This window comes from Heteronotia binoei, chromosome 21, assembly GCF_032191835.1.
Source record: "Heteronotia binoei isolate CCM8104 ecotype False Entrance Well chromosome 21, APGP_CSIRO_Hbin_v1, whole genome shotgun sequence".
NCBI lineage: Eukaryota > Metazoa > Chordata > Lepidosauria > Squamata > Gekkonidae > Heteronotia > Heteronotia binoei.
The window spans coordinates 53379008-53406804 of record NC_083243.1 but is presented as its reverse complement, the minus strand read 5'-3'; the positions used below and the strand labels follow the sequence as shown (position 1 = coordinate 53406804).

The window sequence follows — 27797 nt, the reverse complement described above, 5'->3', positions numbered from 1 at the left end:
ATTACATTACACTGATTTTTTTTCTTTTCTGTCAATGATCTAAACCTTAGTTCACCACTTGCAGAAGTATCTCCTCCACCCTGAAACCACCTACCTTTACACAAGCTCCCATGCCCTGAAAGACAATAGGGGAGTGCCCATTCCTCAGCACCTTTTTGTTCAGCACACAAAATCTAGGCGTCTGGAAGTGATGAATGCCAGGTCATCATGAAGAAAAGCAGTTCGGGAATTCACAATACAGGCTCACAGCTAGGGAATCAGGCATACCGAAGAGTCTCCCATCCCAAAGAATGGCAGTGTGCACTGTCATACCACACAGCCCTAGATTTGTTGGCACATCCTCCTGAAACAGAAGACAAGAAATTAAAATAATTACATTTATGAAATGATCAAATGGCTAGTCAAGCAGATGAAAGATAACATCCTTACTACTACATCATACACAAGAGTTGCAACAGCCATAGACATTCTGGTGGCAGGACACTGCATAGGAAACATCACAAAATATGCCAAACACTTAAATTAAGGGAAAGTACACCCCCACCCATTCCTACAAAAGCATATCAATGAACAGTAAACAAGGATTAGTGCAGCCTCTTATATTCTATGCTGAAGTGCCATTTCCATTCCTCTGCGATGTCTACAGTTTTGGTATTCTTCCTCTACTCACCGCAAGTTTCCAAATTCCTCAGATCCAGATTAAAAAACAGGAGGGAAAATTGCTCCAAAGGCCTTTAAACTTGTGCTTCTCAGAAGCGCAGTTTCCACATTTCTTTTCCTATACATTCTAGAGAAAATACAATGTGCTCACACACTTCATCCTTTACTAGCTGGGGATTCCAGATAGACAATATTTGCCTATTACTCAGCTAGCTATTTGAGAGATTACAGACACATTTTTCCATTTATACAAGGCTTTCTCACAAACAGTCTGGAAAGGTGGCTCAGAGCTTCCACTTTTAAATGACTGCCTGTATTTGGAAAATAAATGGGACTGCAGACTCAAACAACAACTTGTAATGAAGATTTGAAATAGATACTACAAATCTTTCTTAATAATTATTACTAAGTAGCAACTTGTAAGTCTGCAATAGTAGAAGAAGCTGGATAGAGGGATGATGGAAACTACACCCTCATCCCTTTGCATATGCCTCAACCAGCTCTCATGGAAAACACTCAGAAGGCTACTGATGTTCCCAACCCTAGTGGACTAGGAACTCTTCCAAGATGTATGGACTGGTGATGGTATGTCTAAACCTTAAGACTAACTGGGATGGGGTATATCAGATTTAATTTCCTCGTATTTTTAAATTTAAGCAAAACTGAAGGCACTGAAAAGTGTTATACTAATTTTAACACACTCAAAGAAATGCACACTATATGTTCTGGACATGACTGGTCATTCATCTACTTCAACAAAACTGAATTCTCTTCCATGCAAGTTGCAGAGGCATCTCACTGTCACTTTCAGTACCATCTCTTGCATTACTTGTTAGTTCTATACCAGACTGCAGTAAATCTGATCCAGATTTACTTTAGCTTTACTTTAGCTTTATTTACTTTAGCCTTGCAGCTTTAAATCTGATCCAGATTTACTTTAAATATATTTCAAACTTCTCCAGCTCAAGGAAAAAAATGCTATTTATTGAAAGTGAAACAAAAATCTTTTGTTTTGCCTTCACTTGTATTCTGAGATGAAATAAGAATTTTACTTTTGGTTCTGACTTGCAGCCAGATGAATTCATAACTTGATTTTTAAAATTTTGATTATTATATGTCCTTGTGGTTTTATCCCCACCCTATTTTCAAAACAATAACACACAGATGCACTTACTAATGCAATTCCTAGGGATAATCATAATAAAAACATACATTACAGCTTTAAAACCACCACGCTTGTCTAACATTGTGTTAGCAACAGCATCTATTTAGTGTTATCATTGTAACCTCCCACTAGCAGAGAAAGGTGAGTGAAAAAGGCTCTGCATAAATAATGATTAATTTTACTAAATAATACATCTTTAGAAATGGAAATTTTTCAGCTGAAAAATTAAGCAGTGTGAAATTTCTTCCCCTTGTCTGTGCTCAACTCCAAGCTAAACTCTATAAAGATATGGACAGGAAAGTAGCAATGGGCAGGTGCATCACTCAAAGTGCTAGCAGGATTGTTGTGTGAGGAACTCCAAAAGCCACTTCCTACGCAGTCATATTATTACCTACAGCACACTGTATGCCCTTTCACACAATGTTAGTGGTTGTGTAGGGACGTCTTTCCTAATCTTCTTGCACCTATAGACTGCCAAACAAATAAATGAACATACTTTTACTTCTGGAGTTACCTGCAATTCAATTTCAAGCAATTTTATGTCTGCATTTTGGGTAGTATGTTAAAACTGCAGCTTATGCAAAAATAAACTTATCCAAGGTATCACATGGTGCTTCTTCTATATTTCCTACTGTCTGGTAATCAAGAATAGAAATACAATTATGGTAACATGCAGCAGCACCAACTTTTATCCCCTCACCAAACTTTAGCAGCTTGATTTCTATTGTGCTTTAATGTCAACTAGGAATCGATCACATTCCACAGCTTAACAGCAATTCACCAATAGCTGCGTAAGAAAAGCTTTATGGCACACTGAACAGTTTGTTACTGCTTATGTAGGCAGAACACAGACTACAAGCAAAGCAGAAATATCTTTTAGCAGGCTTAGCTAGCAAATGCTAAAGAACACAAGTGTGGTTTAAATATACATTCATAACATATGGCTGGCATTATGTTACCCAACTGAGTCAGTAGAAGTGGCAAAGGCCAGGTCCCTATGTTACATCAATTGCCACCACAACAAAGAACAATCCTTAAAAGAAACCCCCAAACCTACTATTCTGGGTGTTCAGCAGCACCTTAAAGACTAACAGAATTTATTTCACCTTGTCCATACTACAATGAATATGTACACATCTACCCCATACCATATGCTTAGTAATTAGCTTTCTACCTTGCAAAATCAGACCAGGATCCTCAAGCTGCCAGTGGTAGGTAACACACAGGATTGTTCCTCACAATTTTATAAAGAACAGAAAAATTTTCACTAATTTGCTCTCACTGTAGGGAAAGAATAGGAAAAACTATTATAACAGCCTTTCAAGTTAAGTCCACGAAGTTTTAACCCACATATTGGAATTGATAATGTATGGCTTTTAGACAATTTCATAAGATTTCCCTGCTTAGAGATGATTTTTTTAAAATTGGTGGCTATTACAAGCTCATAGTTCAAGATAACCATGCGTGTAAGAATAACTGCAAACAAGGACCATGGAACTATTTTTCCATGTAACTTATATGTGAATCTTGCCATTGGATGCCCCTTTATATAAAAGAAGGAAAATACAGCACAAATTTCACAACATGCCTAATTAAAAGCATTTAATACCATTATATAAAACATTTCATTGTGCATTTCAAACATCTTCAAATTACTTTATGTGGAAGGGGAGAATGTTCATACCCAAGACATAACACATCACTAGCTTATTATACTGGGCAATACTGACAACATCTCAAGTAACACAAAGCTCATGTCTAAAACAAAGTATGTAGAGCAAGATGGGGAAAAGATTTCCCCCCCAAGTTGGATTCTTCTAGAACAACACTCTATTCAGGACTGAGCTCCACCAGAACAATGAAAAACAACGAAGTGCCTCACTGCTGCAGCAGAACATGCGGGACCAGACAATGCAGAAGCGACCGCACGAAGGCTTACAAGAACAAGGTCAACAAAGATTCCCGTGAGGAAAAGATCATTTATTCTGCCGTAGGGGGAAGCAATATTTCGCCACATTCAAAACACAGAAACTGCCAACCTGACTTTCAAGGACTGATTTAAGCGGTAGAAGGACGAGCCACTCCCCCCACCTGCCCGTTAATCTGCCCAAAGCCATGGAGCAACGAGGAACAGGCACCAACGGAGAGAAGTGCTTCTTGCCACCCTCCCGCCATTCTCCTTAGCCTGCAACCTGTCTAGGGGAAGGGGGTGTGGCGAGAAAAAAATAATTCAGAAGACAAGCAGCCCACTAATCAAGGGGCTCTTCCGCAATCTACACGATTCCTCCCCCTACCCTCAACGGGGGAACAAAGTTCACCTTGCTCCGCCAGTCAGCAAGCTGCAGACATCGGGAGGAAACCCACCAGCAGGCCTCACTCTGCTGCGGGGGGCTGCGACCACCCGACCCCACAGAACTTGGACGCGTCCCTTTCGTCAAGGCGGAGGAAGGAAAGAGGAAATACCCAAGGGCGCCGCCCCCCCCCGCCCCCCTTCCCAGCGGCAGCAGCAGGAGCAGGCGTCTCTTTGCCCGGACTCCAAGTTAGGCCTTCCCTTCTCTTCCCTCTGGGAGCGAAGACGAGGGAGCGGCAACTGGACTAATTGCACTGTCTCGCCGCCCGCACACTGCCCAGACTCCAGCCACCCTCTCCTTCCCTCCCCGGTGGCCGGAAGTAACGTATGAAACCGCTGGTGCACGAGCGCGCCGGAAGCAGCCCAGCAGACAGTGAGAAGGTACATTGGAAGCTCGTGCGAACGTAGAGGGGGCTACAAGATGGTGAGTAGTGAGTTTCTCGTGGGGTTTGGCGAATTTCTGACTCGCAGGCTGATCCTATCTATGCAGTTGGGAGAGATCCTTTCCAAATATGCGTGTCTGGAGAAACAGAGAGGGCAATCTTAGATGGACCAGCTACAGTCTTTAGTGGCTGGGGTATTATTTAGTGCGGTTTTTTAATAGCCTGTTGATTTTAACAATGCTGTGCTATTTTATGACTATTTTAATGAGAGATGGGGAGACCAAGTTTTCTCGACTGGCGGCATATATATTTTCTAAACAAATAAAGACCAATGACGGGAGTAGCTCTGCAAAGGATTCTTCTGAGCAGTATCAGAGCCCTGATGAATCAGACCGACAGTTGTGTAGTTCAGTTTTTGCGTGCTCCGAAATAACCCATAAGAAAAGAAGTAAATAGGGCCAAACCTCTCTCTGTTGTAGTGAAGTCTTCAAAGATATGTTTTCTCGAACATGGAGGTTCCATTTGTCTGTAATGGCTACTAGCGATTGATGGGCCTGTAGCAACCCACCCAAGAGGCAATGGGGTAACTGCATGAGTTAAGGGGATTGGCCCATGTGCTCTCTCTTTCCTTTCATATGAGGCAGTTTCCTGCTACTGCTGAAGCCTATCTACCCTCCTTGGCTATCTGTGGTTTGAGACACTGGCAGCGGTGGCCTGCATGTACAGTGCCCTTGTCACTACACACTGCCCTTCCCCATGCCCAACTATCCTTTCAGCCTTGGCAGATGTTTGGTCAATGTGTATTTGAATGGGTAGGTGCTTGGGTAAGACCTCTTGGTCACAGTCTGAGATCTTTAAAAGGATAAAAAGGTCTTTATATGCTAACAGATGCCTCTGTAGAGTGCAAGAGAACAGGAAGATAGAATCAGAACATTAGTGGGAATGTTACAAAAGCCAGCATACAAGAAATGAAACCAAAGATCAACATATCTTTACGTTATACAAGTGTGAAGCAAAGCACCCTCCTCACCAGCCCCCCCCCCCAAGGGTTAACATGAACAGTGATGAGCCTGGGTTAATCTGCAGGTGTTGTTAATTGGTCTTCTGGCCTGCAAGCTTCTTATCATCTTCAAGGACCAAGGTGGAACTGGACCTCGTGGAAATCTATGGTGGGGGGGGCAACTGGGAGAAATGGTGTAATCTTTTAGAGATTTTTCTTGAAGACATGTTCTGATTGGATGCCATCATCAACTGACTGGGTGAGCCAAAACAGTTATAATTTGAACTGTGACCCTGGAGGAAGAGGTTAGGTGAGAATTTAATGGACTAGATCCTAGAGACATAGACAGTGAACATAAGAACATAACAGAAGCCATGTTGGATCAGGCCAGTGGCCCACCCAGTTAAACACTTTGTCTGTCACATGGTGGGGGGGGGGGGGAACAGGTGCCATCAGGACGTCCACCAGTGGGGCCAGGACACTAGAAGCCATCCCACTGTTGCCCCACCCCAAGCACCAAGAATACAGAGCATCACTGCCACATACAGACAGTGGTAGATAGCTGAAGCTAGCTTTGTTATTTTCTGGTCTGTATGATTTTTGAGTAATGTATTGGCAATAATTTTTCCTATAGTAATATTTCTTGAATAAACAATATAATTTTATAAACAACAGCCCGGCTCTTGTGTGCACTTGCCTTGGGAACCTATGGGGTTTAGCCTTGTGTTTCCTTGACAAGTCACTGGGTTTACCTTGACATTCCTTTCTGTGGGATGGACACAAGCTAAACTGGAACTTTGAAACAGGCTGGCTGATGTAGAATTCACTCCAATTCTTTTTGGTCCTTGGCTTGTGTTCTAAACCTTTTAACTATTTCTCAACTAGCTGGGAGGGTTTTTTTCTTTCACTGGCTTGAAATTCAATTTGAGTTCCCATGTGTGCTGCCCTGCAGCTTTACCCAACCATAACAAAGTGCTAGTTATCAACTTTTTATTATCCTAACTCAGTATATTCAGTCTTGCTCTTCTCTGGCAGGTGGGCAAATGGTCATCTCTATCCTGCCCATTTGTCTCCATTTTCTTTCAGCCTGAAATCTGAGGAATCATGGAATTGGAAGGTACCTCTAGGGTCATCTAGTCCAAGCCCCAGCACAATGCAGGAAAATCATAACTACCTCACCTTGCTCTCGTTCCCATGATCTGCCTAAGTTCACAGAAACAGCATTGTTGTCAAATGGCCAACTTCTGTTTAAAAACCTCCAAAGAAGGAGAGCCCACCATCTTGCAAGGAAGCCTCAATACCTAATAATTTATGTGAGTTATGTTTATGAACCATTTTGTATTGTGTAGCCCCATTTTGGGGCTTGTTTTACCTATGTGTGCAGAAAAACCTTCTTGAGTAATTCAGTTTTGCACAGTTTGAAGAAAGCCAACTCTCATGTTATCACCTGGAGTATTGTGTTCAGTTTTGGGCACCACATTTTAAGAAGGATATAGACAAGCTGAAATGAGTCCAGAGGAGGGCAATTAAGATAATGAGGGGGTCTAGAAACCAAGTCCTATGAAAAAAGGAGCTGGGTGTGTTTAGCCTGGAGAGGAGGTGGCTGAGAGGTGATATGATCACCATCTTCAAGTACTTGAAAGGCTGTCATATAGAGAATGGTGCAGAATTATTTTCTATTGCCCCAGAAGGTAGGACCAGAACCAGTGGATTGAAATTAAATCAGGAAAGTTTCCAGCTCAACATTAGGAGGAACTTCCTGACAGTTAGAGTGGTTCCTCAGTGGAACAGGCTTCCTCGGAAGGTGGTGGGCTCTCCTTCCTTGGAGATTTTTAAACAGAGGCTAGATGGCCATCTGACAGCAGTGCTGATCCTGTGAACTTAAGGGAAGGTATTTGTGAATTTCCTGCATTGTGGGGTCCCTTCCAACTCTATGATTCTGTGTTTGAAATCTACTACATAAGAAGCTGTCAAGGGAAACAAGGAAAGATGACCATCTCAAGCATCTTTTATTGTGAGGGCCATCTCACATTACTGCCTTGCCCACTGACTTCATGGGGGGAATCATATTCTTGGGTGGTTCAACTGGATTAGATGGCCTGTGGGTTTGGACCAGATGGCCCATATGGTTCCTTCATTATTCTATGACAGGAAGTCAGTTCCTACAACAAGGTATTGATGAGCCCTTGCAGCATTAAAAGGAAACAATTCTGTTCACATATGGTCGTAATCCTGTGGTTGTGATGTGCTGGAACATAGTGTAGTGTAGAACATTTGGACTTGGAGTGGGAATTCAGTCTAAAGCTCAGTGAGCAATATTGGGGTGATCCAAGGCTTTTTTTTGTAGCAGGACTCCTTTGCATATTAGGCCACACACTCCTGATGTAGCCAATCCTCCCGGAGCTTACAGTAGGCTCTGTACTAAGAGCCCTGTAAGCTCTTGGAGGATTGGCTACATCAGGAGTTCCTGCTCCAAAGAAGACCTGGGGTGATCACTTTCTTTAATTCTGACCTGCATTATGAGATTGTTATAAGGCTTGAAGTGGAGGAGGGAAGAACCATGTATGTGATCCTGAGCTCTTAACAAGAAAGGGCATACACTGCAACCTAATCTGAGTGAAGACTTGCTGAAGCTTCAATCTAGTTACTTATTTTAATAACTGAGAACATGATAATAATGAACATTGTGTGTGGAATGTTTTTCTGTCATTGGTGAGTAACAATAAATAATATATCTGATCTATAGGCAAGCTTGAGTTGTACCTTTCATAGTCAAAATCAAGCAGTACCTTATGGTATTGCTGCTGAACAATGACCTGTTATTAATGTATCCTTTCCAGGGGAAACAGAAGAAAGCAAGAAAATATGCTACTATGAAACGCATGATCAGCCTCCGTGACCAGCGCCTGTGAGTCTCTTGAAGTTATTGAGTGGTGACGATTGCTGAGTTTTGAGATAAGGCTTCTGTCTTTAGCTGATATTTCTTTTAGTAATTGATCAGTTTTTATGGATTAAGAAATCTTGCCCTAATAAACTGGGTAACTGGTGGTAAACTGGTGGTTTTAAATGTTTTGAACTGTGAAGGTAGTTGCCGTTTTAGGGGGGAATCCCACAGAAAAAAATTCTCACAATCCCTTCCTCAAACAGCATCTGAGGGATTCCCTTTGATATTTCCTAGATATTTTAAAATCTGAGTTGTTACCTGCCCTGAGTCCACTTGTGGGGAGGGCAGGTTAAAACATATACTATAAGTAAAGCCCCTCTCTTAGCTTGGATTGGAATTGTGTTTGGGAATTGTTCCCTTTCCATGTTGGGGAAAGAGGGGTTGGATCCTTGATGGGGGGAAGACAATTTGTGACCTGTGCAGGGTGGTGGCTTAGGGGCTGGGAGTTTGTAGGAATGGAGGGTGCCCTGTCGCAGCTTTTCCTTTTTCTTGCCTCTCTCCTCTTAGGAGGTCTGGAATTCACCATCATGAGCCTAGGAGAAGGAGGGAAAATCCTAGTGTGGGAGAAGTATTAGATAATAGAGAATTTCATTGAACACTGCCTAGAAGAAATAACTCCTCATTCATTCATTCATTCATTCATTCATTCATTCATTCAACTCCTCCTCATTTCAGTAATGTTCAGTATCCCCAATTGTGGTTGCTACTAAATGTAGAGACTGGGAAGGGAATTTCCCTACATAAAAATATCCTGGGAAATATATTAAAATTAAAACATTAAAAAAGAAAAGAAAAAATTCTCACAGACTCAAGGTGGATTCACAATTTAAAACAATGCAATCAGAGTGCATCAGAAGCTACAGTATTGCAGTCCAAGTTCTGCTCACAAGCTGAATTCAAACCCGGTAGAAGCTGGGTTCAGGTAGCCAGCTCAAGGTTGATTCAGCCTTCCATCCTTCTGAGGTCGGTAAAATGAGCACCCAGCTTGCTGAGGGGAAAGTGTAGATGACTGGGGAAAGCAATGGCAAACCACCCTGTAAAAAGGCTGCCATGAAAACGTCGTGATGCGACATCACCCCAGAGCGGAAATGACTGGTGCTTGCACAGGGGACTACCTTTACCTTTAAAAGGAAGTATACCCTGACCTGGATAGCCCAATTACAGAAGGTAAGCAGAGTTGGTTCTGGTTAATACTTGGATGGGTAACTACCAATGAATACCAGAGTCATGAAGCAGAGGAAGGCAGTGGCAAACCACCTCAAAATGTGTCTTGTATTGAAGATCCCACAGGGTCACCATGAATCAGCTGTGAGTGGGCAGAAACAACAACAACAAGGAAATGTACTTTTCTGTTTTCCTATCTAAGCTGACTAGTTTGTGGGACTGAATTTAGAGATTTCTGTTTGTTTTGTTTCAAATGGAGTTCATGCTTTTCCTCAATTTAGAAGTCCCTTGATTTTGTGTTCTTTTGCTTAGAGCCACACCTCACAGCACTTGTGTGTCATTGACCTTGCATTATTGAGATTGTGTCAGAATAAGAGCGAATGAAACTTAAGAGAAATTTTCAATTACTTGGGGATGCTTTAAAATTTGGAGAACCATCTTAAATATTTGGACCTCACATGCATCCTTCGTTCTGATTTTATCACCTGACATGTATTTTCCCTCAACCATAATGCTTTGATTTGAAATTATAGAGAACAGAGATAGTCACTAAGTAGCTTGAAAGCCACATGTGGCTTTTTCATATGCCACTTGTGGTTGTTTTGAGCATTGTTCCCAATTTCACACCTGCCTCCTTTTCAGAAAAGTAAGCAGAGCACTATCTAGTGGGGCAGGTGGTTAGAAAGTGTTCCTACCTTTAAACAGGTACCACTGGAGCAACCGGTAAGCTGCAGACCTCCCTGAAATGAAGGCCTGGTACCAGGGATGGAAGTAAATGTTTCTCTTTTGGTTGATCATAATTGGTAATGTGTTCTCTGAAACCTTTTGTTGTTCTCAGCAAGGAGCAAGACCGAGCAAAAGCCAAAAAGAAAAAGAAGGATGATCCAAGTGCTATCAAAGAGAGAGAGGTGTAAGTACCAAAGGATTTCTTGCTCACCAGATTTTGGGAAATTACATTATCACACACTCAAAAGTAATTTATTTCCCATTTGGGGAAATTACAAGAGTCCTTGAATATGGACCTTTCTGCAAGGGAAACTGTGTGTAGTTAGACTTCCTAGATGTGACTGAGGCTATACTAACTGCTTTGAGGAGCAGGGCAGCAAGCAGTAACTCATCAGAGCAGAGGAATGTAATTGGTGCCCAGTTTACACACAAACACACGAGCCCCGTGGCACAGAGTGTTAAAGCTGCAGTACTGCAGTCCTAAGCTCTGCTCATGACCTGAGTTCAATCCCCAGCAGAAGCTGGGTTTTCAGGTAGCCGGCTCAAGGTTGACTCAGCCTTCCATCCTTCCAAGGTCAGTAAAATGAGTACCCAGCTTGCTGGAGGGAAAGTATAGATGACTGGAGAAGGCAATGGCAAACCACCCCGTAAAAAGTCTGCTGTGAAAACATTGTGAAAGCAACATCACCCCAGAGTCAGAAACGACTGGTGCTTGCACAGGGAACATTTCCTTTCCTACACACAAAAATGGTTTCTCAGCTTTGGATGGTTATATTCTGAGTGTTTTTGATACACGGAGTAGTTATGTTTTCCACACCTATAAAAGCATATAAAGGTTAAAATTAACAAGAATCTGTATGCCAATAAAGGGTGCTGTGGCCTGGATGGGGTCCCAAACCACCCACATGAGCAGTCCAAGGGCCCATAAGCAGGAGGAGACTGGCTCCAGAGGAGTTTGACAAGCCTCCTCAGAGTGACTGGCTGGGAGATGGGACAGACCTGAGGGACAGGTATGGCTAAGGACCTTTGCAGCAAGACAAGGATGGCTGACGGTGGCTGTGACTGGTGGAGATGACAGAGTACTATTAGGGCTGAGATATAATTGGGATGTAAGGACCAAAGGGCAGGCACTGACAACAGTGGGTGGCTTCAGTTACTGGATCGTGTTCTTAGGGCAGTGATGAAAAAGGAGTTGGGGTTGAGTGGAACTGGAGGAGGAGCTATAGAAATCTGAAGAGTGCTGCTAAGTGGGCTTTGAAACCATCCACATGAAGGCTTAATAAAAAGAGAGCACCCTCAAGAAGTGGAGTGTGTCTATATTTGACCACACATGGAGTTCAGACACACCCCCTTCAAGCCTATTGCAGGCCTCAATGCTGCATGTGTCAGAGCCAGCCAGCTTCATCCGGTCACAGGGTGCTTCTGTGTAGGAGTTACCTGATAATATGTAGACATTATGCTTTGTATCCCTGTATTGAAGTAACTTGTCTTGTATCTGTCTTTGCAGCCCTCAATATCCTTCCTGTTTGTTCTTCCAATATAACACACAGCTAGGGCCTCCCTACTACATCCTGGTTGACACCAACTTTATCAATTTCTCCATTAAAGCCAAATTAGACCTAGTGCAGTCAATGATGGATTGCCTCTATGCCAAATGTAAGTTTCTGCACTTTCATCAAGTTTCTGTGTTAAGCCAGCATCAAAACACAATAAAGTGAAAGGAAAGGAGAAAATAAAGGGGCCGCTCAGTCAGAAAGGAAGAAAAAATTGAGGGAAAACCCTGCATCTGAATGAGGGAACAGAGCTAGGTCATCACAACAAGGAAAACAAAGTCCCAAAAGTTAACTTAAAGACACACAGGACTGCTTTTTCTCCATATGCTCTTCAATAATGCTTGTTGCTCCTGCTGCTGCTCTGGATGCTTTCTGTGGCTTGAGCCTGCAAGGAAATCAGCAGTTCCCACAGCCAGGCTCTGGGCTTTCTTTCTCCTGCTGCAGGCCAGACTGACTGGGGGGGGAATAGTTTGACAAACCCTTTATTTGTAATGACAGCTAAAGGGGAAATTCTGTGATGCAATTTCTCCCTGATTGAGCCCATTACATACCTGCAAAGATATCAGCAGTTTTCTTAAGTCAGGCTCTGGGTGGTCTGTCTCCTGCTGCAGGCCAGACTGACTGAGAGAGTCTTGCAGTTGGTAATACATGAGCAACTTTACCAACTGGCCATGTGCTGCTACCTTTTGCTCCCTAGACCCTAAATTCAGACCTTTTCAACAGAAATAAAATGTTAACATGAAAATGACATGGGTTACACTTCCATTGAGGCAGTCTAGCTCAGTGGGGCTAGTGGAGTGACAGTGAGTAACTGTTCATCACCTGGCTGGCCCCTTTGTGACTAATAAAAGCTTTACAGCAGGGCCCTCCATAGACAAGGTAGGGAGACGAAAAAGGTCACATTCTAACTGAGCCAACAATGTTTGTTTATTTTAATTGGCTTATATTCCATCCTTTCCTGAAAGCAGGCTCAGGGTGGAGAACAATAGAAACAGGAAAATTAGCCTGTGAGGGGCTGCAAATTTTCCCAAAGAGACCAAACAGGTGGAAGGGAAAACTGAGTCTGATCAAGCCCATGAATATTGTAGGGTAGATGGGATTTCCAAATTGTTGCCCTGCCTGCAATTTGTTGTAGGCCTCCCCCCACCCCTCCACACTTGTAGGATTTAAAACCTAATGTTTTATGTAATGTCATCTATAAGGAGTGGTTGTATGCTGCATGTTAGTGATATTATTATATATATCCGTGCAGGTATTCCCTGTATCACAGATTGTGTCATGGCTGAAATCGAGAAGCTGGGACAGAAATATCGTGTGGCCTTAAGGTGGGAGCACAGTGAATGAACTTTGTTCAGCATTCTGACTATATACGATGCCACATACAGCTGTGATCTGTGGATAACTAAATCCATGGATCAGGGCTACATGGAGGCTAAAGAGATCTTTCTGCTCACTAAAAACTCTGAAATGTTTAAAAATATATCAGGGGGGGGTTTAAATCCCCCAAAAAAGTAAAACAGCATTCTCCATGCAAGCACAGAAAACACCTCCTTCAGTCAGTGGTGGTGGTGCTGGGTCCAGTGGTGAGTAACATCAGCCGTACAGTCTGGGAGTCTGCTGAACCATGGGGGAGGATGGATCCCCCCTCCAAGTTTCACAGGCCCTCCCTTGTCTTGTCTAAAGTACAAGTAGACAAACAGTAATATTCAATAATATGCATCTAAGTTTAAGTATATCACGAGAAACAAAAAAAATGAGCAGCTTCCAGATAGTTCTGTTATAGTTCTGTGCGCTCTTAACAATTTTAGCTTTCAGAGTATGTTCTTGGCACTGGCTATGCTGATGCTGTGCAATAAACGTGAAGATCAGTTTAGTTGCATGAAATATGTGTTAACCACTCCCGTCTCTTATACTGGAGGAGAAAGAATTGGGATCAAACTACAGGGCTCCTGTGGCTTTCAAATCTGGAGATTGCCAGAGTGAAGGAAAGACAGAAATGTTTGTTTCTATCAGCAGTTTACTGTCTTCTGTGTATCAGTTGACTGGCCCTTTTCCTAATTTTTGATTTTATGATTCTGCAGGATAGCCAAAGACCCACGATTTGAACGCCTGCCATGCACTCACAAAGGAACCTATGCAGATGACTGCTTGGTGCAGAGGGTGACTCAGGTACCTTCTTGCTGTAGGAATTTCTATGCCATATTTAGATCTACTTAATTTCTCTCAGTACCATTGACTTTCAAAGAATCAGATTCAATTCAGGCTCTGCCTTTCTAGGTTGTATTAATCTCTTTGTAAGTAGCCATCATTGTTGCAAATAATTGATTGTGAAAGGAGAGATCCACTTCCCTCTGCTAAAACAGCCTTAGATATTGCAGATACTGAGACAGTAAGCATTAATACGATGCTTTTGAAGAGGCCTGTTATTTCTGGAAATATTGCCTAGCACTGTGTGGTCAAAGGAATAGAAAGATTAGATATACTCTTTCATTAAAACATTACCAAGGTTGAACTAATGGTCTTTCTCACACACACCCCCCTGCAGCACAAATGTTACATAGTGGCTACTGTAGACAGAGACCTCAAGCGGAGAATACGGAAAATCCCTGGAGTCCCTATAATGTATATATCCAATCACAGGTAGGTGAACTCTCAAACGGTTATCTAACATCAAAGCAAAATTTTTATTTGTTAGAGTTGTTTTATCTTTGTCAGCACATATATTTGTGTACAGAGCCTATGTGTAAAGAAAAGGGTTTAATAATAAAAGGAAAATTTGCAGCTATGGCATTTTGAAACTTAACGATGGCATGAGCCATCAACACTGACTGATCTAGGTTTGTATAGAGTTGTCTATATTTGGCTGAACAGTTTTGTACATGACTGTGTATTTACTTTTTTTTTTACATATTGAATGAGATTTACTTGAAGCCTCATGGTAGATTATAAACAAATTTGTGTTTGTGGGATAACCAGTGACCATAAGTTAAGAGATGTGCCCATAGGGTATTTAATTGTAATTAATGGCCTCTATTCTCCCTCACTGATTTGTTAGCTCTTTGGGCGTATAAATATATGTAAGGGCTGTCATGTTGCAAAGCCAGCAAAAGGCTTTCAAGGCAAGTGGGAAGCAGAGGTGGTTGCCATTGTCATCCTTTGCAGAAGCTTCCTTGGTGGTCCCCCATCCAATTACTGACTTTGCTTAGCTTCTTAGATATGAAAAGATTGGGCTATACAAAGCTGCCTTCTCTCCTGCTTGGGTATACAGACTTGACTATTTGTTACTGTTGTGCAGTATACACATTAATAGTGCTGTATAAATAATATATAACTTGTGTATCATGCAACATTATGTTTTATATCAATCAGTATATCAAATGCTCAATGTGGCCAAATCTGAGGGTACCTGAATCTGAAGACTGGGATCACAAACATACCAGACAGATATTTCTACAAACCTATAAAGTCCCAGGTTTTCTGAAATCTAAGCAAACAAAAAAGCGGGGATTAAAAAAAATAGAAGCAACACCTGTAGCTTTAAGAAATGAATACCCTATCGCTCATTGTGGAGGTGGACAGAACAGTATTGCCAGCTTTTAAGCCTAGGTTTCTGTCACGAAGTCAAGAGAAGGGGACAGGGCCTTTCCAGGGCTATTTTGGCCTTTGAGGGAGGAATCACCAGCCAGACCCACCATCACACAACTTTCATGATTCGCTCATGACTAGCTGAATACTACTGTTCAACATTAGCCACCATACAAAAGCCAGTGTGCATATTGGTTAGAGTTTAAGACTAGGATATGGGAGATCTAGGTTCAAATAAACACTCTGCTGTGGAAGCTTACTGGGCCACTTACAAATTTTCAGCCTAACTTTCCTCACAGAAGTATTGTGAGGATAAAATGGAGAAGCAGGGAATGGTGTAAGCTGCTTTGGTTCACCATTGTAGAAAAAGGTGGATAATAAAGTAAATAAACATAGCTGAAGATAAAAGGTATGTAGAGTGGGTGGGTGAGCAGGAGAGAAGGAAGCAGGGAAAGTTCAGATATGAGGGCTACAATGTCTATAGGAGAAAAAGAAATAATAGAATGGTGAGGGGGACAGAGGAGAAAATGAGGCGCAGACTGCAAACCACTGCAAGTTCTCTATTGTGCAACTGGACCAAGCCTGATGGCCAGCATCACACGCCTGGCTGCTGGGGAAGGGAAGGCTGAAGATAGGGACAAATAAAAGGTGGTTGATGGGTGAGAAGGAAGCAGGAAATGGAGGTCTCTCAGGGAAGGAAAAGAAAAGTAGTGGAGGAAGAAGAAATGAGATGCACCCTGCAAGTCCTCATGCATCCCTTGCCCTATTTACTGTTCCCTCTCTCCTGTTGGTGGTAGGAAGTGCTGTCGACTCACAGTTGACTTATGGTGACCCCATAGGATTTTCAAGGCCAGAGATGTTCAGAGGCGGTTTGCCATTGCCAACCTTCACATCACAATTCCTTGGAAAGTCTCCTATCCACATACTAGTCAAGGCTGACCCTGCTTAGCTTCAGGGATTCTGACAAAATCAGACTAGCCTGGGCTATCCAGATCAGGGCCTCTCTCCTGTTAGCGTGCCTCAATACCTCTTGGCTCACTAGAACTTTAAAAAAAAAAGGTTTCTTCATCTTGTGCAGATCGAAAGATAACACAAAGCCAAGAAAGATTAGGAGGCTCCTCACAGTGTGTTTCCTGCCTTCCACAGAGGAATTTATTATTTATTGGATTATTGCAAACAGGACTCAGGGTGGTGTACATAATAAGAACATTAACATAATCAATTTAAGATAACATTCCTTGTATGAGAAACAGAACAGTAGTAGATCTGTGAGCACTGAAATGGCAATGTACTGTCTAAAATATGCTACTGCCTGGTGTTGGGCAGGTGGATGCAGAGAAGAAAAGCAGGAGAAAAAATAAGAGTGCCAGCCAAATGGAACGCTGTTGCTGTCCTCAACCAAATGCCTAGTGGAACATCTCTGCCTTGCATGCCCTGTGGAACTACAATAAGTTCTGCAGGACACGGATGTAATTTGGCAGAGTTCCACCAGGTTGGGGCCAGGGTCAAAAATGCCCTGGCCCTGGTTGAGGACAGCTAGACAACACTCAGGCCAAGGACCACCAGAAGGTTCTTATCAACTGAGTGTAGCTCTTTCTGCGATGTGATTTGTGATGGACTATTAATGATCTTTGTTCTTATTCTAGGTATAATATTGAGAGGATGCCAGATGACTATGGAGCTCCTAGATTTTAACTGTACATTGAGAAGAGTCCAAGAGAAGCCTGCTGTGTCATTCTCAAATCCCAGAACTCTTTACCTTTTGTTAAGACTCTTTTGTTTACTAATTCACTTTCTGTTGTGCTGGGAGCCGAACTGATTTTATGTAGTTCTTCCAGAAAAAGTATGCTAGATCTGTTCCTTTGTTCCATGATTCAGAATAAATGTATGATTGTTTAGAAGTGGACTGTTGAGAACTTCTCTATTTATATTTATTTACTTCATTTATATCCCACTTTTTCTTTCAGTAGGACCAAAAGTGGTTTACATAATTCTCTTATCCTCACACCAACCCTGTGAGGTAGGTTATCCTAACACTGTGTGACTGTTTCAAGGTCACCCAGGAAACCTTCATGGCAGAGGGTGATTTTGAGCTTGGGTCTCCCAGATCCTAATCCAACACTCTAGTACTCTGTCCTACATGTTTTGATGGTGTGTGCTTTACATAAATGGAAATCTTTCTGTAATCTAAAAATAAATAAATAAATGCTACGCTCTATTTTTCCTTTGCCCAAGTATGTTCATCTCCAGCCTTTCTCCCCCAGAGACTCCCATGTGCCTTCAAATAGGCTTCAGTATGGGCTGTTGATATAAACAGTCGAAGACAATTCTTGTAGTATGACATACATGCACTTGAAATGCTTTCTGCAACTTCTTTGAGATAAATGTGCAATTTGTTATTTGCTACAGGTAATTAAAGCTCCATTTCTTTTAATGCCAACTTTATTTCCCACTTCAAGAAGCTATCAAACTTCCCCAGTGTCACAGCCTACTAAAACTTTCTTGACATTAACAACTCACAGTTCTAAAAAGGTATTGGAACAACAATATCCACCTATGTTCTGTGTATTAGTAAATAAAATGTGCTACTTTGGCTTGAGTTCAAGCTGCAAGCCAGAAATGCCAAGCTATATTTTTTCCTTTGCCCAAATATGTCCCTCTCCAGTCTATATGGGGAAGCTGCATTTGCTGGCCCCTTAATACTGCACTATTTGTTTAAAAAATGTCATTGATGTCTTTCCAGAGGCCCACTCGAAGTAGGTCACAAAATAAAAACAATAGTATAAAATAGTAAAAACCAACATAAAATTACAAACAAGAAGAAAAGCCATTTAAAAAGTAAGCTAGAGGTATAAAAGTGGCTTCCCAAAAAGATGGAACTCAAGTTAAAAGCCTAGGTAAAAAGAAATGCTTTGGTTAACATTTAAATACAGTACCATCCTAAGTACAATTACACTTTCCTAAATCCACTAAAGTCACTGGATTAGAAAGGTGAAACTACTTAGGATAGCACTGTAACACATCACTGTGGCCATGGTTTGTCATTCTAAACTACACAAATAAACAATTTAATAACTTAACTACTAGTCTCTTGGTCTTGCAAATGAGAAGAGTGAGAGAATTTTTGACAAAATCCAGGGACAGGTATGGCCATTTGATGAAACTGTTTTATAGTGCTAGAAATGTGTTAATCATTTTGTAATAATAAGCCCATTTGCAATATAAGGAAATCACACAGATCATCTTTTTAAAAAGTGTCCTAATTAATTGGGCAGCGCCTCTGAGGTTTTTATTTCTTAATACAAGTAACTAAAGTGCTGGAAGCAAGTGCCCTCCTCTTAAACGATGTTGTCTTTCAAGATGAACGGGTCTGAGATGTAATGAACCAATGTAAAATATAATGGCATGCATACACACAAACCGCATTGAGAATCACTGGTTCATTCACTGGTAGCTCATTCAGGGCCAGCAAACAGCAACCGAAGCTCTGGATAGGGGTCGATCAGGTAAACGTTTCCATCCTTACCGCCTCTTACCCGAGGACGAAACAATTCAGTAGGGGGCGCTGTACGCCTCACTCTCCCTTTCCTTCCGTTCGCTACCACCGGAAACGTTCTAGCTGTTAGGAAATTGCACTCGATGGCCTTGGCGATCAAGGCGGTTCCGCACGCGCTCCCGTTGCCGACCGCCGCTCTTGCGGCCTGTGGAAGGATTCGCGCTCTGCTCCCGGCGACATCCGCTGAACTCCTGTCCCCGGCCCCATGTTTCCGACGTGGGGTTTGTATGGGGCGGCTCCGGGGCCCTACCCACCGCCGCCCACGATGATGCCGCCTCCACCATTGCCTGGGCCTCCGCCGGCTGTGCTGTCCACTGCCCTGGCGCCACAAGGCCCTGTGGTGCCGCCGCCTTACGCGGCCTCCTCGGCGACTCCAGCTACTGCCCCAGTGAGCGGCACGTCGGGCTTTTTGAGCCTGCAGGAACAGCACCTGGCCCAGCTGCAGCAGCTCCAGCAAATGCACCAGAAGCAGCTGCAGTCAGTGCTGCTGGGGGGTCCCCCGCCGCCCGGGGCGCCTCCGCCCAACCTGCCGCCGCCTCCCCTGCCTAGCGCCTCGGCCCCCGCCAGCTCCTGGCAGCCCCCCATCCCCACCGGCCCGCCTCCCTCCCGCGCTTACTCGAAGCAGTTTAAGCACCGCGAGCCGCCACCTCCCCCTCCTCCTCGCGAGCCGCAGATGCGCAACCCTCCAATGCCTCCTCTTCCCCTGGCAGAGGAGTGTGTGGAGTCGCCTCAGGCTCTCCAGGAGTGGGAGACCGAAGCCCCCTCCACCAGTCCCCATATGGACATGGATATGGACTTGTCCTCCCCGCCACAGTCGCCCACCCAGCCTTACATGGCCCCACTGGAGACTGACTCTTACGCCCTCCCTTCTCAGCATCTACCCTCACAGACCCACACCCCACCACCTCAGTCTTACCAGGCCCATTCTCAGTTGCCTCAGACCTTCTCAGAACAGACTTTCTCCGAACCTCCTCCCACACCTGTTTCTCAGTCTTACCTGCCTCAGTCTCAGCCTTATCAGCCCTCTTCCCAGTTAGTTCAGTCCAATGCTCCTTCAGTCTCCCAGAGCGAATCACGCTTCACTTCATCCCAGATTTCACAGGCTTCCCCTGAACCGCAAGAATTCAGACAGGGCAGTGGTGAGAACACAGATAACAGGTGTGAGCGACTGCAAAGCACCTCCCATGCAGACCTCTCCTCCATGACTCCCCAGGTAAGAATGAAGTGTGTCTGTCATTTCTAGACTGCAAAATAACTGGACAAGGGGTCCAGGTAAGAAACTTCCAAAAGTGTTATGTTCTTTCTTTTTGAGAGAACTTAGTCAAGATTCCTTGTAGATATGAAGTACTTGTCTTAACATCAACTTATGGAGTCAAAAAGTTCATGTTTACATCTTTTCTCATTTAAATTGTGGCTCCTGTTTTCTGCTGCTGCCAAAATACAAATCTGTTTTGTATAAGAAATAAATCCACTTAGATCAGTGTGTGTGATGTCTGTTGCGCTGCATGCATATTGTGTGATAACAAGATACTCACATTTGTCTATCTTAAACATTCACATTAGTATTATTTTAACAGAAGTAACTTTCATGCTAAGCACTTTTCTGCCTGAGAAAGGCACAGGCATTTAAAATTTCCATCCCTCATCACAGCCAGTATCCATGTATTTAAGATTAAGGGATAATAGGCTCCAAACAAGCTTTTACTTTGTCATCTGTCTTTATTCCTGAACCTAAGCATGGTTTATTTTGAAGTAAGTCCCACTGTAAGGTAATTTGTCTTCTAGGTAAGTGTGTGTAGGATTAAAAGTGAAGGTAGTCCCCGGTGCAAGCAGAGAGTCATTACTGACCCATGGGGTGATGTTACATCATGACGTTTTCTTGGCAGACTTTTTACGGAGTGGTTTGCCACTGCCTTCCTCAGTTATCTGTTCTACACTTTACCCCCAGCAAGCTGGGTATTCATTTTACCAACCTTGGAAGGATGGAAGCCTGAGTCAACCTTGAGCTGGCTGCCTGAGCCAGCTTCCACTGGGATTGAACTTACATCATGAGCAATGTTCCCTCTAAGCCATGGAGACTTGTGAGCAAAAATTCTACTTTGTGAGCTACTGGCATTAAAGTTTTGAGCTACTGCATAAATTACTTTGGTCTGGGGCCATTTTTCCTGAGCTAAGACAAAAATGTGTGGACTGGAGGCCAAAAATTTGTGAGTAAGCTCACAGTAACTCGGTTTAGAGGGAACACTGGTTATGAGCAGGATTACACTGGGCCAAAGGAGGCCAAGCTAAAAACAAGGGAGCAGGCCTTCTCAATAATGGCACCCCAGTGGTGGAACCAGCTGCCAGAGGAGGTGCGGGCCCTACGGGATCTTAATCAGTTTCGTAGGGCTTGTAAAACCGCCCTCTTTCAACTTGCTTTTTAAGGTGGAACCTTGGCAATAATATTAAGCCATTTTATATATACTGAGACTGTAGCATCATTAAATTATACTGTTTTTTAGATAATTATTGAATTTAAATTGACTTAAATTTATGAATTGTATTTTAATTGTTGTTATTTTAATTTTATTTTTATATCATGACATATGTACCATGTCTTGTAAGCCGCCCTGAGCCTGCCTTGGCGGGGAGGGCAGGGTATAAATATAATTTTATTATTATTATTATTATTACATCCTTTGAAAATTAATCTCTGGATATTTTAAGAAAAAAGTACCATCCTTAGTTACGCCTCTCTAGAGCTGCAAAGTGGGTTGAGGGGAACTTTGGAAATTTGGGGGGGGTTGTGTTTTGTAATCCAACATAGGGCCCGGTCAAAGTCAGTAGACCCGAAGGTCTACCGTTGTGTGCATCCCTACTGTTTCTCATTGAACTTTATCTAAACTGATTTGCATTAGTGGAGCTAGGAAATTTTGCTTGGCACTGGCTTTAGTCACTGAATTGTGTGACAGTATCATTGCTAAACAGCTGGATACTTTCATGAGTTAAGGGAACATTAATTTATTTGGGTTTTTAGAATTTTTAAGTTTATTTGGTCACCAGTGGTTTATTGGAAATAAGTTGTATCTTTAATGCTTCAGAAAATATATAGTCATTTGTGTTCTGTTGGTAGATAGCTTCTGTAGAGCATTTTTCATCAGTGCTCCCCAAAATTATTATTTGGTCGAGTATACATCAAACTTGTGTAGAAACTTTGTTATTTATGTGTTTTGGCATTTGAAGGATAGATCAGAATTGACGGGGCTTGGATGAGAAGGGAAGAGAGTCTTGCAACTCTAATGGACTTGATTTTAGAGATGAAATAATGAAGCTGGGGAAAGGAAGAGACAGGAATGTTAAACTTGGTGGACTTTCATTCCAGTATTGCTCTGGAAGAACTTGTGTGTTCTTAGCTTAGTATGTTTTTGCTGTGCAAATAATCAAGGCAGTTCAGACTTTGGGCCCCCATGTGGATTAATCTCTGGTAGGTTACATAGTAAGTGATGAGAGAATATCATCAATTTAATTTTATTTTTTTGTTATTTCCAGGAGTTATAACTCAGTTTGACATGTTTTTGAAAGATTACTACCACACACTTGTGTTTATCAATGGCATTGACTGTTGTGCTCTGTTTTAAAGGAATTAATACTATAGGGCAGTATAATACCAGTGGTGTTTGTCTTGTTCCCTTAGCACTTTGGCATAACTTGCTGGTGCTTTCATTGCTGTTACTTTTAATTCATATAGTGCTTTGATATCTGTGTGCTTACCCCAGATTTAACAGGTGTACTCAGTTCTGAGTACACCTGAGCTCTTCCACAAACCTCTTTTTGGCAGGAGGGCTCCTCTTTTGTCAATAAGCTGTCATGAAATGTTGAGGAAAATATTTCCTCAAAAGTAAAACCTGTATGCTGCATATACTGTAGTATTCCCCTTTTCGTCTTGAACCAAAGGAGGCTTAATATTGAACTCTTACTAGTCTGGGCTTCTTGAATTGAACGCTTACTGGGTTGGGCTTCTTGGAAAAGGGGTTCAGATTTATATTTTAATAGCCTCTTCCTTATTCCATGCAGGGTGTTCAAACTAGCATATGTCTGAGGCACTGAGGGATGTGTTCAGATTAACAGGAGTTAAGATTGGAGGAAAGCTGCTGTAGCTTTCATGTCTGAAATGATTGGCAATGCAATTTAGCATCCTGATTATTGGAAATCCATTGTTAACACAATAAGTTTAAATCTTTACCTTGCATATATTCTAAAGATTCCCAAGTCTGCTTGCAGTACTGAAACGAAACATTTTGGAGGGGCAAATGGGGGGGGGGGGGATAGCAGGCCTGCATGTGCATGTGTGTTGCTTATGATGGGGTATATTGGCCCACATCTTCCTTGTACTGTCTTTGTGATTTCCCATTTATTTCCTGTGCATAGGAGTAGGGGTACTGTGAATCTGTTTGAGAACTTGTTCTTTTTACTGTTTTGATAATTTGAGAAAAGTTGTGAAGCGGGTGAATTTGCAGGTGATACAGATACGTGAATGAGCACCAAGGCTTTAATTTTAACTGGTAGGCTAAATAACTGAAGTGTTCATTAACTGATGGGAGCCAGTTTTAATTAGGACTGCATGTTGAAGGTATACTTATTTGCTTCCAGCCTGGTACTATATTTATTTGTTTCCAGCCTGGTTGAGACCAATAGAAAGCTTTCCTATCTAATAATAGTTGGCAGTTTTCATTCAGTTAAAAGGTATTGCATAGCTTAGTAAGAAGCCCTGTGGCGCAGAGTGGTAAACTGCAGTACTGTAGTCCAAGCTCTGCTTACGACCTGGGTTTGATCTTGGTGGAAGCTGGGTTCAGATAGCTGGCTCAAGGTTGACTCAGCCTTCTATCCTTTCGAGGTTGGTCAAATGAGTATCCAGCTTGCTGGGGGTAAAGTGTAGATGACAGGGGAAGGCAATGGCAAATCATCCCATTAAAGTCTGCCCTGAAAATGTGATGTGACATCACCCCAGAGTAAAAAACAACTGGTGCTTGCACATGGGACTACCTTTACAGCGCAGTATCTCAAAAAGCACATGTATTGAGGTTTTAGTAATATGCTGTTTTAAGTTTAATGAATTCATGTAATTTAATGCATATTAATCTGGCAGTCCTAGTGTTAAGCAGTTAAACTTGCCAAAGTATAATGTACCTTAACAGTTCATTGCTTGGAAAGCAAAACAGCTACAAGGGCTTTGCTAAGGAATCCCTTAGCTTAAGAATCCTTCCTTCTTTCCAGCTAATGCTGCTGGTAGTGCCAGAGGGAGAGAAAGCAGCAGCAGCCCCTTCACTGTGCCAGAATCCACTCAAGAAGCCCCCCTCAGACCTCTTGGATTATTTTTTTAGCCAATACTTGGCTAAAGATGCTGTTAAGACAGTAATAAATACTGTTCAGTATGGTCGTATATGTATTGCATGTTTTCTGTCCAGAAGCAAACAAGAAAAATGTAAGTGTACCCTGGTTAGCAACCAGCCAAACATTTCTATGAATGAAAGGATTTCAGTGTGTGGAGCACAATTTCTTGCCTCTATTTTCCCCCTGCAGCCCCAAATGCCCCTGGAGCAGCATTTCAGGTGACATTTTGAGCTGTAGTGGGAGGAGGGAGCAAGTCATACTCTGTAGTCAGAAATCCTTTTGTCCACTGAAGCATTTAGTAGAAGTCAGGCCCAATGAGGGGGGCATTTCACATAAATCAAAAAGTAGCTTCCAATATTTAGGGAAAAATCTGTTCTGGGAAGGACATAAATCTGCAGTAAAACTGTCTGCTCCTTACTTTAGTCTATTCTGTATTCATCTGAGGACAGGGAAGTAAATCTGGTAGTCATCACAGTTAAATTCTGTGGCTTGTATTCTGCTATTTCACTAAGGGCAGCATGTTCAGTCAGTGGAGGCACCTGCTGCATTGGTGAGACACGCCAATGTGGTGTAGTAATTAGCGTCAGACTAGAATCTGAGAGATTTGAGTTTGAATGTTCACTTTGCCATTGCAGCTTGCTGAATGAGCTTGGACCAGTTACACACACTCAGCCTAACCTGTTTCACTGGTAGGATTGCCAAGCTTCCTGCCAGTCTTCTTGGTTGCCTGCAGCTGTTCCAAACAGTGGTGGTAGAAGAATAAAGAAAAAAATCATGGCTGGTCTCTGCACCAATATGCCACTTTTGGATTCTGCCTGAAAGTGATGTAGTGACAGCCGTGTTCCCAAACCCTCCTGCAGGTTGCCAGGCTCATAAAGATGTTGTGAGGATAAATTGGAGGAATAGAGAATCATATAAACCTCTTTGAGTCCCCATAGGGGAGAAAAGGAAGGTATAAATTAAGGCCTTTTGTTGATGGAACATGCCACCTTTGGAAAGGCAGAATGGTAGGAGACAATCCATTGTTGGCAAGGCTACCGCTAAAGTTTTGTATGATGCACAGTTGTGATTTTGGAATTCCTTTGTCCTCTAGAAATTATACAGAATGTCTTGACTCTCTCCTGTGACTTTTCATTGGTGGACAATGTTATTAAACTAAACAATTAAGTAATAATGTTGCCTAAGTGGATATTCCGGCTGTGTTGGCATCTGGACTTGTTGCAGGATCTGGACCTCTATGTTAAATGTTTCACAATTATAAAATCTGTTTATGAGCAACCAGTGATATACCATCAACAGAAGATTCATTATCTAATTAGCTACAGATCATCAGTGCAACTTTGGAGTGGTTTTAATTAAGAACTGTGTAGGTGACAACTGTGTAGATGGTTTCCTGTCACTTTTTCTTTGAGCCTGTTCTGTTGTAGTGGTTTGTCCTGAGTTGCTGAAAGGTTAACCCAAGATGGAGTTATGGTAAAGGTTCCTAACTAGCTATGGTAGCCATGCCACTTACATGTTTCTTGCTTTGATACTGTTTCATTAATATGAACTGTTGTAGCAAGAGTAGAGCGCCTGCCTGTTGCCTTGTGAAGAAAACTTTTTGGCTAGCAGGTGTTATATTATCCTGATCAACAGCTTTGTATGCACAAAGTACAGTTGAGAATGTAACTTAGAGAATGGTATATTTGATGTTTGTTTAACAATGTCACTTGGTTAACAAGATTTACTGTATAATTTGAAGAAAAATGTGACCTACATAACAGTGTTATTGCTGTAGCATTTGGGAAAATCAAAACTAGGTATTTACAGTCCACTGCCATTCCTGTCAAAACAATTATTTGACTTATAACAAACCTGATATAGTGGACCGTATATAGTGGAATAACTGTCTCCCTCTCTCCCTCCCTTTCTCTCTCTCCCCATATCATGTAATGATATCCTATGGCACCACAATCCCCTTTCTCTAGTATTCCAACTAAGAATAACCCTAACAAAATTGAAAAATTACTTTGTAATAATAATAACTACTAATTTATTTAATAATGACAGTTGTGCTGTTATAACTTGGCAAAATGATGTGTCTGATGTGGTAATTTGTAAAGCTTTGTGGGAGATGCTTGTGGAAACTAAAGGTTCCATGAAAACTTTACCATAAATGCTGCTGTAGACTGAACAGCCATCAGATAACAAGCTAAAAAAATCAAGCTGTTTCAAATTTAGTGTGTCTCATTTTTACTAAGACTGTTTATTGTCTAAAATGTTTTTGTGTTTCAATGGATATCTAAAGGAACACATTATAGTCATTCAAATGTGGCCATGTATTTGTACAAAATAATTTTATGAAAATCCATTTGCACAGTTTAGACCAGGGGTAGGGAACGTTGGCTCTCCAGGTGTTGTTTTTTTTGCCTACAACTCCCATCAGCCCCAGCCAGCATGACCAATGACTGGGGCTGATGGGAGTTGTAGGCAAAAAACATCTGGAGAGCCAACATTCCCTACCCCTGGTTTAGACTAACCGTTTTATTTGTTTATTTTAAAGTGCATGTTTTAGTCTTGTTTTCCCAGATGGTAGAGATATTGTGAGTTGCAAGCTAAGTAAATTGTATATGTATGCAAGAACTCTTAAAGGGGATTAGAGTAGGGATGGATACAATGCAGAAAAAATGGTGGATCGCAGAGGTTTGACGTCCAATGGGTTTACGGACCCCCCCAGACCACAAACTTCCACGTTTAATAGACCAGGTCATGGTCTGTTTGGGCCATAACCTGCACCATTTACAAAGTCATTTAAAGGGAATGCAAAACCTTTAAATGGGTTTTGCAAAGCTGTGCAGTGCACAAGTGAAGGGCATGCAGTGACTTCACCCACCCAGAAGTGGGTGAAGCCACCACTCGACCTTCACTCATGCACTGTGTGTTGCTAGGCTTTGCAAAATTTTTAATAGCTTTTGCAAAGCTGCGCCATGGGAGACTGAAGGCTGAGCAGTGACTTATCCCATGTGGAATGGGTGAGTGAAGTTGCCTCTTCATCCTTTACTCACACATCACATGGCTCAGCTTTGCAAAAGCCGTTTAAAGGGAACACATTCCCTTTAAATGGCTTTTGCAAGTCCCATCAATACAGACCTTATGAAGCTCCTGACAGAGTCATGGGAAGTCTTTGTTGGTGGGATGGCACTGACTGGGCTCTGTCCATGGAAAAATTAGGTCCTTGGTCTGATCCATGCCCATCCCTGAATTAGAGGAATATATATGGGGAGGTCAAAGATACAAAAAAATGGAAAAGTCAAAAGATACAAAAAAAAAGTTATTGTCAGGTCTTATAGTAAGAAAATAAA

At 42.2% G+C, this 27797-nt stretch overlaps 3 protein-coding genes across 4 annotated transcripts in view; 2 read left to right on the top strand and 1 right to left on the bottom strand.

Annotated features, from left to right (window-relative positions):
• AREL1 (apoptosis resistant E3 ubiquitin protein ligase 1) overlaps positions 1 to 4442 on the bottom strand; it is a 32818-nt gene extending 28376 nt beyond the window's left edge. The window contains exons 1-2 of one of the 2 annotated variants that reach the window (XM_060262934.1): positions 4144 to 4442; positions 95 to 343 (exon numbers count right to left, since the gene is read on the bottom strand). The gene's annotated coding sequence lies outside the window, so the exon portion shown is untranslated. The remainder of the gene's footprint in view (positions 1 to 94; positions 344 to 4143) is intronic. The other variant, XM_060262935.1, reaches the window with a different exon arrangement.
• FCF1 (FCF1 rRNA-processing protein) lies at positions 4344 to 17431 on the top strand. Its single transcript, XM_060262937.1, has 8 exons — positions 4344 to 4599; positions 8399 to 8466; positions 10505 to 10576; positions 11900 to 12048; positions 13198 to 13270; positions 14027 to 14114; positions 14491 to 14585; positions 17177 to 17431. Exons 1-8 carry the CDS (start codon positions 4597 to 4599, stop codon positions 17223 to 17225), a joined length of 597 nt encoding a protein of 198 aa, XP_060118920.1. The 5' UTR covers positions 4344 to 4596; the 3' UTR covers positions 17226 to 17431.
• A 1757-nt stretch (positions 17432 to 19188) lies between these two features.
• Positions 19189 to 27797, top strand: part of YLPM1 (YLP motif containing 1) — a 71977-nt gene continuing 63368 nt past the window's right edge. The window contains exon 1 of the mRNA XM_060262677.1: positions 19189 to 20299. Within this exon, the coding sequence (XP_060118660.1) occupies positions 19292 to 20299 (1008 nt within the window). The 5' untranslated portion in view covers positions 19189 to 19291. The remainder of the gene's footprint in view (positions 20300 to 27797) is intronic.